The sequence below is a fragment of the Protopterus annectens genome, chromosome 2.part0, assembly GCF_019279795.1.
Source record: "Protopterus annectens isolate FY-2018-M chromosome 2.part0, PAN1.0, whole genome shotgun sequence".
Lineage (NCBI taxonomy): Eukaryota > Metazoa > Chordata > Ceratodontiformes > Protopteridae > Protopterus > Protopterus annectens.
In genome coordinates this window covers 426,760,837-426,774,539 of record NC_056728.1, presented here as the reverse complement: position 1 = coordinate 426,774,539, position 13,703 = coordinate 426,760,837, and the positions used below count along the sequence as shown (strand labels likewise).

The 13,703-nt window shown below is 41.3% G+C and overlaps 1 protein-coding gene across 6 annotated transcripts in view; it reads left to right on the top strand.

Moving 5' to 3' along the window:
- Positions 1-13,703, top strand: part of PRUNE2 (prune homolog 2 with BCH domain) — a 1,332,432-nt gene that overhangs the window by 765,338 nt on the left and 553,391 nt on the right. For all 6 annotated transcript variants that reach the window (XM_044060866.1, XM_044060864.1, XM_044060863.1 and 3 more), the window contains exon 6: positions 4,064-4,195. In XM_044060866.1, coding sequence (XP_043916801.1) covers positions 4,064-4,195 — 132 coding nt within the window. The remainder of the gene's footprint in view (positions 1-4,063; positions 4,196-13,703) is intronic.

Here is a 13,703-nt window from a genome sequence, read left to right as displayed (position 1 = left end):
GCTACAAGACATTAAGCACCTTCTAGTATCGCCTATACCAACATACTACAGAAACTATCCAGTTAAGACTTCCTATGTCAGAAGAACCCCCTATTCTGCTACCCCGCCTTCCTCCAGGTAAAAGAAAGGTAACAGGAGGCAAGCCTCTTCCAGGCCTACGCCTTCTCAGTCCATCCACAGACAGCTTTTTCTGGACAGAAATGGTACAAACAAGACTTGACTGCCTTGCCCATCTCCCCCTGTCAGCACACCTTCCCCACTGCCTTCCCCTCTGGAGAACTATCACCTCAGAATGCTGGGTTCTGGCAATAGTAGAAAAGGGATATTTTCTGTCTTAGAAAGAAAAGCCCACACCACAGAGCATTCCATTCCCTCCCAAAAACCAACTACACCTTAACCCTCACATTGTTCAAGATCTTCTGGCCCATGGAACAATATAATCTGTCCCCTCAGAACAAGAAGGAAAATGTTTCTACTCAAGGCTATTCCAGGTACCAAAAAAGGATGGACCAGGGAGGCCAATCCTTGATTTGTCCTTTCTAAACCTCTTCCCAAAAGTCCCTTCCTTCAGAATGCTATCCCTTAAGACCCTCCTTCCTCTACTGCCACCCCAAGTGTTCATGGCTACTCTAAACCTGAAGGAGGTCTACCTCCATATCCCTATACAGCCTACCTACAGAAAGTACTTATATTTTGCTGTGCCCTGTTGTCACTTTCAATTTACTGCCTTGCCCTTTGGATTATCCACTGCACCCAGAGTCTTCACCAAATGCCTAGCTCCCACCATAGCACACTGCAGGACCAAGGGTATTCAAATCTATCCCTACCTAGATGACATACTTATTCTTGCACAGAAAGAAACCATTCTAAAAAAAACATCTGCAGTTTACCATATCTCTACTACAAGGGTTGGGGTTCACCCTAAACCTCCCCAAATCATCCCTTCCACCAGAGCAGGACAAAATATTTCTGGGATGCAGGATCTGAACAGACCTGATGAAGGCATTCCTCCCTCCAGAGAAGGTGCTTTCTCTAACAGACCATTTCCAGGACCTTATCCATACCCACCAGCTGCCAGCAAGACAGTTCATGCGACTTCTGGGTCTTATGACAACCACCATTCCCATGCTTCCACTAGCCAGACTGCACATGAGGAAGCTACAATGGTATCTAAAGAATGTATGGTCCCAACACAGCCACTCTCTAGAGTCCCAGATGCCCTTCCTACTCTGTCTCAAGTCAAAACTACAGTGGTGGATCCAACAAATTCAAAGGAACCTAGGCCTTCCCCCTATTACCACCCACATCAGTTTAAAATATGCACACAGATGCCTCTGACCTGGCCTGGGGGGCTACCATGAAGGGCCTCAAGGTGCAAGAAAACTGGCAAGCACCCCTCCTGAAAAAACACATCAACATAAGGGAAATGACTGCAGTTAATTTAGCCCTAAAAGCCTTTCTCCCCCTCCTACAGCCAGGCCCCCTTCAAATCTACACAGACAACACCCAGTTATGTGGTACATCAACAAACAGGGGAAACCAAGTCCTACCTCCTCTGCAGGCTGGCAATGCAGATTTGGGACTTAGCCTCACAAAACAACTTATCCCTGCAGGCAGTCTATGTCCCATCTCAGGCAACCACCAAGTGGATGCTCTCAGTAGTTCATAGTGGATGTTGCACAGAGAAGTTTTTCTAGACATGGTCCACCAGTGCAGTGAGGCACACCTCAAATAAACATGTTTGCCTCCCCCAGAACAAACAACTGAGGAAATTCTTTATGAAGGACCACTCCTCTCTAGCCTGGAGAGTGGATGCCTTGACCATCTCATGGAAGGGACGATTTCTGTATGCATTTCCTCCCTTTCCTCTCATTCAAAAAATCCTCCTGAAAATCAGGAAGGACAATCCAGAAATGTTGCTGGTGACTCCCTATTACCAAGGCAGCATTGGTTCCCCCTTCTACTATCCCTAGCCAAGGGCAATCACCACAAGTTACCCCACAAGGTGGACCTACTCACATAACAGACGGGAACTCTCATTCACCCTCATCTGGAGATGCTGTCTCTAACTCTCTGGGTGATAAACTTAATACCCTTCAGACACCACTACTCTGAGGACATGCTTTCTGTCCTGAGGGAGGCCAGAAAACCTAGCACAAGGAGATCCTACATTCTAAAATGGGAAAGATTCTTCAAATAGTGTCTCCAAAGACTCAGAGATCCCTTTCTAGTGGATGCACCTCTGGCCCTAGCATATGTATGTGAGCTTATCAAGGCAGGTCTTTCATACTCTTCAGTGAAAGTACACCTTTCTGCTATCTCTGCCTGCTTACCCTTAGACCCCCCCTTTGCTCTCCAGTCTAGATGTTAAATTGTTCCTGAAAGGGGTCTTGCACATCAGACCACCAAGGAAGCATATCCCACCACCTTGGGACCTAAACTTTATCCTGGAATAACTCACACTGGCCCCATTTGAGCCAGCTAGATCTGCATAACTACAAATGTGCCCATGGAAAACAATCCTGCTGGTACCTTTCACCTCAGCCAGAAGGGTATCAGAGTTACATGCCCTCATGGCATGCCCCCCTACACTATCTTCCACAATGATAGGGTAACCCTACGCACCAACCCCTCCTTCATGCCCAAAGTGGTCAACGAGCTTTTATTAAACCGGTCCATTCACCTAACAACCTTCTTTCCCTCTCCTACCAATGACAGAGAGAGAATTCTCCACTCCCTGGATGTTCACAGGCAATTAAGGTTTTACCTGGATAAAACTAAGAACATTTGAAAATCTAATCAACTCTTTGTATCCTTTCACCAAAGGGCCCTGGGCAAAGGAGTCTCCAAGCAAACTATCTCCTGTTGGATCAGGAAAACTATTTGCTTCTGCTATTCCTACCATGGCAAGGATTTACTTCAGGGGATAAAAGCGCACTCTTCCAGGGTGGTAGCATCCTCCAAGGCCTTCTTCAGGGGCCTAGACACAAGTCTCCATCCTGGAGACAGCCACTTGGTCCACTATACACACATTTACCAAACACTACAATTTGGATCATATCTCCAGAGCCAGAGCAGGTTTTGCTAGGGCAATCTTGCAGGGATTTTTGGAATCAGCTACCTCTACCTCCACCCTTCACTCTTCCTAAGCTGTGGTACTCTCCCACAGTAAGAATACTGTAACATGGGAATAGAAGGACACTGAATAGTTGTGTAAATTCTTACCATAACCATAGATATCCTTCTCTTCCATGTTGCAGTAATCCTTCCCTCCCACCTAACTCCCAGCATTCCTTTACACCTGTCTACGAGTCTCCCTGGGGCACTTCCTACACTATGGTCACACTGAGCAATCTATGGCATTTTACCTGTCTGGGGGATATCAGTTGGCTCTACCTAGTCTACTGTTCGACTGGCCAGTTAGTTCTGGGGTCTGTGTGTGCAGACATCACATTTAAGGCACCTGGTTTATGGCCCTGCAAGTGACGTCCAATGCACCAACAGCAACCAGGCTTAAACTTTTGTATAGGATCCGATGTTCAGATCACCTGAGGCGGAGAATCCCTCAGTAAGAATACTACAATATGGAAGAGAAGGACATCTATGGTTATGGTAAGATTTTACACAACTATTCTTTCTTAATAGTTTGTTTGGTTTGTTCTTTGACTAATATGATTGTACTGCAGGTGGTTACCTCTAATTTATTGCTGCTTCCTTAAATCAGTTATCATTTACAAGTTTTGCCACAACTTATTCCCCCTCAGTGACTACTTAATCAGTGATGGAGACTTAATGCACTACAAATCAGTGACCATGGCTGCTTGCTGAACTAGGCCAACCATATAAAGAATGATGTTTACAGCAGGACACAAGACACTGCTTTTCAGGAAGTTATGAATGTACACAAATGTGTTATAGTGACAAAGCTCCATGTTCCTTATTCATGTGTGTATGTAGAGAACAAATGGTGGAATGTCAGTTTATTGTAATGCCAAAAATGAGTGTAATAATGACTGAATTGCTTAAACTTTCAAATTGACATAACATGTTTTCCATTGTACAGGTATGTAATCAGCACCCTGGAACTGATGGTGGCTGAAGATTACATGATTGTCTACCTAAACGGAGCTACTCCAAGGAGACAGATGCCAGGCCTGGGCTGGATGAAGAAGTGTTACCAGATGATAGACAGAAGGTATGACTACCCAATATTATCTAATGATATATGTAGATATAGTACTCTCATTGCTAATACAGTGGGTCCCTGAGGCGACTATTTAGAAAGCTTGGTCCAAAAGTATTTATAACTGGCAAAGTTATTAGCCTGCTTTCAGTTTACAGATATTTTTATTACAGCTTTGTCCCTTTTTCATCATATCTTTTAGTCGTGACATTAAAAATGAACCTAGCCAACAATAACAAGAGTGATTACTGTTTCCATCTTTATGTCATTTTTAAGTTACAACTGTGTACAGGCATACATGCCTTTCATAGCCTGGTCATCTTACAGCTGGTTCAACTCTTGCCAGTCTGAGTTGTCAATATGTTTGCCAAGATTTGGACATGCTGTTTGTGTGAAACTAACTTCTGTAATATATCTGTGCCGTTGTGTGGTCCTATTGTATACAGTGACTTTGCATTGTAACTGTAAAGTCAGAATCTACCATTGAATTGCACAATGAACAGAGCTGTAACTAGGTCAGTTTCATCCTAGCTAACACCACCAGTTGCCATCCCCTTTTCCTATTCCAAGTTGAGAACCAAACAGAAAGCCATATTCTTCCAACATTTTTCAACAGCTGCACTTTCATGGCAATCTAGTTAAAGATGTAAATGTCACTACTGAAGGTAACAAAATATTTGTACTTTGTAAGCCAGAGAGGGTCTGGAATTGTTTTAAGGGTTACATCTCCCTTGAAATAATTAATAAGCGCAAACCCTACTTTCGCACTTCTTTTCTATTATAGCAAACAAACATAAGTGCACCAAAGAAAGATTTTACAGTCTTAAATTAGACACAGATAGCAATAATTAAAAAAGTACTTAATGGCTGTGCTTTCCTTTGACAGACTACCTAAAAAGGCAATGACACACAGAACTGTCACTGTAACTAAACATAGGGAATGCCCTGAGCTTGTTGAGAGTATGATCTGTACTTATTATGTATTACAAGTCCAGTTTATGTATACAGGGTGACTACCTGAATAATGCAGGCCATCATATACAGTTTACACTTTAAGAAATTTGTTTTAAAAAATGCATAAACAATAGTTCTTCATGATCTGGCTATCCTACTGAGCAACATAATTTGGGAATATGTGAGGTTTTTGTGCTTGTATACAGCTCAGCAAGCTCCTGTCTGGTGCCCTGCAGAGTTCTACAGCAGCAGAGAGACAAAAGAGATTTTGAAGTGATTAAGTATCATTTTTCTGCATTCTCTTGCTGCCTTTAGCTAATTCCGCCTAAAACGCCGATTTTCTTTTTAGAGTTTCTGTGATTTAGAAAGCTTGTTTCAGCTAAACGTTGTACTTATTTTACTGCCTGAACTTTAACAAAGTCGTTTTTGTGTTTAACTTACCTGTTTAACTGTTGTAGGCTACACATTCAAGTGTGATAGCCATTTCTGTACATTTAAAGTGTTTTTTTTTATTGTTATCTGCTTTATTTTCTGGGGGAAAAAAAAAAAAAATATATATATATATATATATATATATATATATATATATATATATATATATATATATCCTTGTTTTCCCGCCTTTCTAAGCTAGTATAGTCCCGTTTTCAGGTTAGTGCTGAATTCAGGGCTGTGTTACAAGTTTCTGTGTTTGCCCGTACCTCACTTGGATAGAAGGAAGTTTCTCTGTTCACCTGTGAGAGAGGGGAGCTTTGAGCAGCCTATCTGTCCCTGGAGGAGTGGTTTCAGCCCAAAATTAGTAGTTTATTGACCATTTTGGGCTAATTTCTATCTCTTTCATTTCCCTGCTATAAAACCCACATTTGCGAGGTTTTTGTGCTTGTATACAGTTCAGCAAGCTCCTGCTTGGTGCCCTGCAGAGTTCTACAGCAGCAGAGAGACAAAAGAGAGACTTTGGAGTGATTAAGTATAATTTTCTGCATTTTCTTGCTGCCTTTAGCTAATTCTGCCTAAAATGCCATTTTTTTAGAGTTTCTGTGATTTAAAAAGCTTGTTTCAGCTACATATTGTACTTATTTTACTACCTGCACTTTAACAGAGTTTTTTTTTTGTATTTAAATTACCTGTTTAATTGTTGTAGGCTACACATTCAAGTGTGATAGCCATTTCTGTGCATTTAAAGTGTTTTTTTTTATTGTATCTGCTTTATTTTCTGAAAAAATATATGTATATACTTGTTTACCCTCCTTTCTAAGCTAGTATAGTCCAGTTTTCTGGTTAGTGCTGAATTCAAGGCTATGTTACATGTTTCTGTGTTTGCCCATACCTTACTTGGATAGAAGGAAGTTTCTCTGTTCACCTGTGAGAGAGGGGAGCTTTGAGCAGCCTATCTGTCCCTGAAGGAGTGGTTTCAGTCCAGAAATTAGTAGTTTATTGGCCATTTGGGGCTAATTTCTATCTCTTTCATTTCCCTGCTATAAAATCCGCATTTGCAAAGTTTTGCACACCAGGCAGCACCGGTTAGCTGGGGTATAACTATTCCCAGCTCCACAAAGTCTACTCTTCAACTTTTCCCTTGGAACTAGACAAACTTTCAACTTAAGCACTCAAACCATTCACTTTTCAGCCTGGCACTTGCTCAAAACTCATAGCAAACACTACTAAACTTTAGCACTAGACCCCCCCCTATACTGTAGAGAAGGACAAGGCTCTCTGTTCGACCTTACCAGCCAGTCAGTAAAACAGTTCACTGTACCTATCTAGGCATGTCCAAAGGGCAGTTTCTTGTGTACTCTTGGTCCATCTGGTGAATCTGGGCATTTTGAGGCAATGTTATAACTGCCTCATGTACACAGACAACCCTCTCCTCCTATCACCAAACACTAATACATGCGAGAGATGCAGTTATACATTCAAGCTGGAGGCTAAGCTGTCTCAACCCAAGACTGGACCAGGCAGTCAAGAAGACACCACCAGTCTCACATAGACCTATGAAATCAGCACTGGCAAAAAACATACATAAATACATGAAAACATACTCGGAGGCCCTAAATAAAAATCTGCAAAAGCAACAGAGACCTCCAAAGCAGACATCCAAGCAACCACCAGCCCCCAACACAAATCATGAAACACATACTTCACAAAACCAATGTGCCATGCAATCACAGCCCTTAAGTCAAAATAACATACCCATTACACTAGTAATAGGTGACTCTATAGTCAGGCACACTGACGTCCCACTCGCTAGGCTGAACAAGGAGAAGGTTACTGTTGGCTGCCTGTCAGTTGCCAGGATCCGCCACATAACACAAGCACTCAGGTCACTTCAGAACAAGTAGAAGTACAACTCTGTCATTGTCCATGTTGGTGTGAATGACCTGAGCCGTACCTCCCTGGACTACATAAAAAGAGACCTGGAGGAGCTCTCTGATCATGTAAACCAGGCCGGTATGACCCTGACCCTGAATAGCATTCTGCCCTCACCAAGAACGATACCACGGTATGAAGAAAAAATTATCAATTTCAACAATTGGCTAAGCTTCTGGTGTCATTCAAAGGGGATCCAGTGTCTGTCAGCCTGGCATGACATGCTCGACAAGCCACGCTGCTTCGCTAAAGACGGCTTGCACCTGTCACCCTTAGGCTTTTGAATACTGGCCAAGGCTCTTGCCACCACCATAGTGCCTTTTTTAGGCAAAACTCAAAAGACAAACCCACCACTGTAAATAGCACAAGTAACAAAAAACTGAGGGTAATGCTACTCAATGCCAGAAGCCTAAACCTCAAAATGCACGCACTTGAGGCACTCCTCAGTATGGAGAAAATCGATATATGTGCAGTAACAGAAACCTGGTTTAAGGGTCCATATAGCACCCCAGCACTACCAGGCTACAACTCATACCATACATTTTGGCCACAAAACCCAGACCGAAATACAAAAGGCGGGGGCATATCCATATTCATCAAGGATACCCACACTTCCAGGTTAATGGCACAGCATGATGCTTCAGAGATCATCCATGTGCAACTAACAATGGGCAAAACTGCAATCCAAATTGTAGCTTGCTACATATAACTCACCATGTCCCAGGACCACCATTCCGCATTTCTGGAAACACTGGGAAGCATAAAGGTCCTACCAAACACTCTGATATTGGGTGATTTCAATTACCCAAACATTAACTGGGAGAACTACTCAAGTGCTAACTCCCTTGCCCAACATTTCCTAGAATTTATATGACCTGGATCAACTGGTCAACACCCCCACCATAGGTGACCACATATTGGACCTGGTCATCACCAACATGGGCAACCAGTGTTCCACACCGGAGGACAACCCCTCATTGGTTAGATCTGACCATAAACTAATCACTCTGGATATACACATTTGCCCCCACCCCCGGTCAAAGAAACCACCATGAAAAACTTCACGTTACTTAAGACCGAGTTGGAAAGTTTCAAAGCCGCTATGCTAAAGGATAATGCTGTCCAAGCTGCAAAATCCTTTACAAATGCACTTCATGGGCACCTACAAGAATGCATGGATCATGCTATCCCAAGCAAAACCAAGACTCACTCCTTTAAGAAAAGGAAACCAGTCTGGTGGACTCCTGCCATAAACAAGCTATACAATAGGAGGAGGAAACTAGTACAGAAAAGAGTAAAATCTCAAGAAGGGAGACATCCCTTATCAGTATCAGCAAGAAACTACGATCCCTCATAAAATCATCCAAGGCTAGCTTCGAAAGAAAAATTGCCAAGGACTCTTTTGTTGCTGTTTAGCGAGTGTAAAATTAGAATAAAAAATAGAAAACTGTGTGTGTGGGCGTTTATCTGTGTGTGTGTGTGTGTGTGTGTGTGTGTGTGTGTGTGTGTGTGTGTGTGTGTGTGTGTGTGTGTGTGTGTGTGTGTGTGTGTGTGTGTGTGTGTGTGTGTGTGTGTGTGTGCGTGTGTGTGTGTGTGTGTGTGTGTGTATGTGTGTGTGTGTGTGTGTGTGTGTGTGTGTGTGTGTGTGTGTGTGTGTGTGTGTGTGTGTGTGTGTGTGTGTGTGTGTGTGTGTGTGTGTGTGTGTATATATATGTGTGTGTGTGTGTGTGTGTGTGTGTGAGTGTGTGTGTGTGTGTGTGTGTGTGTGTGTGTGTGTGTGTGTGTGTGTGTGTGTGTGTGTGTGTGTGTATATATATATATATATATATGTGTATGTGTGTGTGTGTGTGTGTGTGTGTGTGTGTGTGTGTGTGTGTGTGTGTGTGTGTGTGTGTGTGTGTGTATGAGTGTAAGAGTGCATGAAAGTAAGAGTGAGAACAATAGAGCCATTATTATATGCTCATGAAAAAGCACTTTTACTGTTTAGTGAGTGTAAAATAAAAACAAATGGATAATAAAAAAATAGGAAAGTGAAAGATTGTGTGTGTGTGTGTGTGTGTGTGTGTGTGTGTGTGTGTCTGTGTGTGTGTGTTTGTGTGTGCCTGTGCATGAGTGTATGGGTGCTTGCATGCATTAAAGCAGAGGTGTGTGTGTGTGTGTGTGTGTGTGTGTGTGTGTGTGTGTGTGTGTGTGTGTGTGTGTGTGTGTGTGTGCGTGTGTGTGTGTGTGTGTGTGTGTGTGTGTGTGTGTGTGTGTGTGTGTGTGTGTGTGAGAGAGTGAGAAATTGAGCAGTGGATGCAACTCAATTATAAGAGGGTATGCATACTTCTCAATCCAGATAAAGCCTAAAATAATTGGGGAACAAAGGCTTAAAAATAGGGACAAATGTATATATTGTTATAAAATTAAAAGTTGTAATAACACAATTTATATTAACATGTATTCTCTGACACATATGAAGTCCATAACTCTCACGTTTCCCTGATTTTGAATCAAATTTTAGCTCTGCCTCCCTTAATCCATTCTAAAACTGCAGATCTTTGGAGAGAAGGTGGTAAATTACACTTAATAAACAATGACAGTAAGTAGAGTTACAGACTTTTACTTCAGAAAATGTATATTAATTCACATTATCTTATTCTGTCAGTGTCTCAGGTTAACAGTACTAATATATTAAAAGTGCCCCTGATTACTTCTGGATTTGTCCCGGATTCTATTGAGGTTTGTCCCTGATTAGCTGAGAGCTATGATAAAGTCTGAAACTCAAATGAAACTCATTATTTAGGGACTTCACCCTCCAATGATTTGTTAGCATGTACTAGGGCCCATTTGAAACAGTAGGCAGAGGAGCTATTTTACATGGAAATTATTTAAAAATTTAGATATATAATAATGTAAAAAAATGCAAAACAATGCCCTACAGGGTGTGTGTTATTGTGTGAATAACATACATCCAGGGCTGTAGAGGCTCTCCACCCCCCCACACACTTAGAACACCCCTGGCAGGCATTATTTACAAAATAACACACACACTGTCAGGCATTACTGCTTGCGCATCAAGCTTTAAAGAGTCTAGTTATTTTCAAATGGAATCCACTGTAAACAGATATTAAGTAGGAGACAGTGAATTAATAATAGGATGAAGATGGTTACAGATTATGAAGGAGTACTGAGGAGGTACAGGTAAAATGGAGATAGAGACAGTATTGGACAGGGATAGATGATAGTCAGATAGTTAGGGATTGTGAAGAAGTATTATGGCCGGTTACATAAAACAGTGGTGAAAGTTAGTAAGGGTTTGGAGATTATTAACTATTCAGGCACAACCATTCTTTCTGTCACTGAAATTCAAGCTGTTGAGACAGTTCATAGATTGAAAAAGCCAGATTTACATTCCCCTGATAATAAAATGTTTAAAACTGCTGTAGTAGCAAAAGTTGTGGTTTCACAGAACACATATATGTACATACATTTGCACTCCCCCCAACATTTAGAACCTTATGTGCAGAGAATTGTGTTGCCTATATATCTATCTAAAATGGGCAGCTCCAAGTTTATTGCACCTCAGGGACAATAGTATACTACCTAATTTGTGTCCTAAAATTATCACGCAAATCAGCAACACACACACACACACACTCGCATGTACACTTAAAGAAGAGCTTCAGACTAATCTGTATATTCTTTGGCAAACTGTCAATTTCCACACAGGAAGCAAAGTGTTTGTCCTTTAGGACTATTAAAGCTCACAAATTCTCCTTTTGCAGTCATGTAATGAATTGATAGCTATAGCTTATGAAGGCAGGTGTATTCTACCTTTCCTAGAAGATGAATACTCACGGAGAAGGAGAAATGCAGGTTAGAACTGCAAAGCTTTAAAACAGTATCTTCTCATGTCATAACAGTACTGGACTGGTTGATACAGAATATTTATTTCACTTTCTGGAAAAGTATATAGACATTAGAAATACCCCAAATTAAAGCTTTAAACAGTTTAGCAAGTCAGCAATCCCTGTTGACTCCAGTCAAGATGTTTAAGAACTTTCTCAAAAAGGTATATAAAAATCTTAGGTCTTAGTAACCAACACACTGGTAGCTTATGTAGAGCGAACCCCAGTGCATCTTCCTTATGGGGCTGTGTGCTCACTACCTGTGCTGTATGCATAGTACATTTTTCAAAAGCATTTTATTGATTTTTATATACATAACAATATGACAATAGATAAGTAAATAATAGAAAAACAGAACTCAACCTAAACAGGAATAATAAAACAGAGCCGCTACACATAATGAAGAGAAAATTGCTTACACTATTTATAAGAAATGAAGCTTCTTCCAGAAAACATTTTGTTAATTCAAGAAATAGTTTTGTGATGTAAGAAATATGCTAAAAGGAAAAAAATATCTTAATTGTTCTTAGAGAATATAATATGCAGATAGCATGTATGTAATCAGGGTCTATTTCTAAATTTTGAACTTTCACAAGTTCGAATATCTTATAGTCGAGACTATCCCTGGGATTCAAAAGCTTGGCGCAAGGACGGTTTTAGCCTTGCGCCGAGCGTCCTCACTACAGATGGTGCAGCAGCACCATATGAATATGTATGAGGACGTGCCGCCACAACCTCGACGTGCACAGGAAATGTGGGCGAGTGCAGGTGGTGTGTACAAGTGCTCTATGGAGGAGTAAACATGCCCCAACACTTGCAAAACTTACTATGCCTACTAGTAGAGCCCACACCTAATAGTAAGTCAGTAATTCAGTGTCCGTGGACACTGGAATGTATGCTAAGCATACAAGAGTGTCCACAAACAGTGAAATAAACTCAAAGTAGTAAACACACAAGCACGTAGTGGAATGTTGAGCTTTGTCCCTAGAACTTTCACAGTTAGATTCCCTTTCCCTGTGTCCCTATTATACATTCGAATTGCTGCAATATCGAAGGTATAAGCAAAGCGTAGCTTACACATCATATTCATTCAAATAGAGAAAAACATGCGGAATCAACGTAAGTGTCAATAGTGTAGTGTTTAGAGCATCCGCCTAACAAACAGACATTCACGGATCGAGCCCAACAATAGCACATATAATTTTCCATGTGGAATGAATGTCATTTTGCCGTAAAACCAACATAAGAGTATTGCATGAGATATTTAACTTAAATATCATTCAAGCAAAGTGGCACTGTCATAATGAATAAGGTACTAGTAAGTGGGTGTAAGCACAAATAAGCAGCAGTAAACACATATAAGTACCAGTAAGCAAGTCTGAGTGCACATGTGCAGGTCTAAGCAGTGCCCAGCATAGGAAATGTATATAAGTATATACAGATATATAATGCAAATATATATATATATATATATATATATATACATACACACACACACACACACACACACACACACACACACACACATATGTATATATATATGTATATGAAGAAAGAACGATGTAACAATAAAGCATACAAAAGGAATGAGAAGGGAATCAACAGCAACCCCAGTATTATATAGTGCTGTCAGCGTATGTCATATCCAGCTGGGCAGGAGTGAGCAAAGCACTGCTACTCACACCACAGGCAGGATATTACCAGTGGGAGTAACATTGTTGATTTGCTAAGTCTACTTTATACACAGAGGGTAGTCCCTGGTGGGACTACCCAAAAATTGATAGGATGATATGCCATCCGACCATTACACAAGCAAGGGCAGGTATGTTCAAGGACTAAATGATGGGAGAACCTGAGAATACATGGGTTGGGACAACATACGTGTAGGGCCCCTAACGCTTGGGAGAGGGCAATGTGTGGAGGTGTGTCATGGCTGCGATAACAAGTGGACAATGGATGGTATGCATGTAGTTTGAGCACGGGTGGGGTGGAGGAACTATGAGTATGAAATTATGGAGCCAGGCATGCCAGGGTTGGATGGGCTTGTTCTAATTGGACCGTCCCTTGGATTTCAGCGAATTCGTTGTAAGTATATATGCATACACACATGCAGAAGTACATTCTCTGTAACACATTCATTCCATTTGCAGACATAAATAACATGAATGTGCCCTTACAGACCTTGACAGAAGATAGAATGATAGGTTATGCAGAAGAGGGATGGGACAAATCTGCTAAAACGCAGAAGTCTGTACAATGTCCGAAGTCAGTGCTGTGCTGAAAATAATCAAATGTGAGGACTTTCCCAC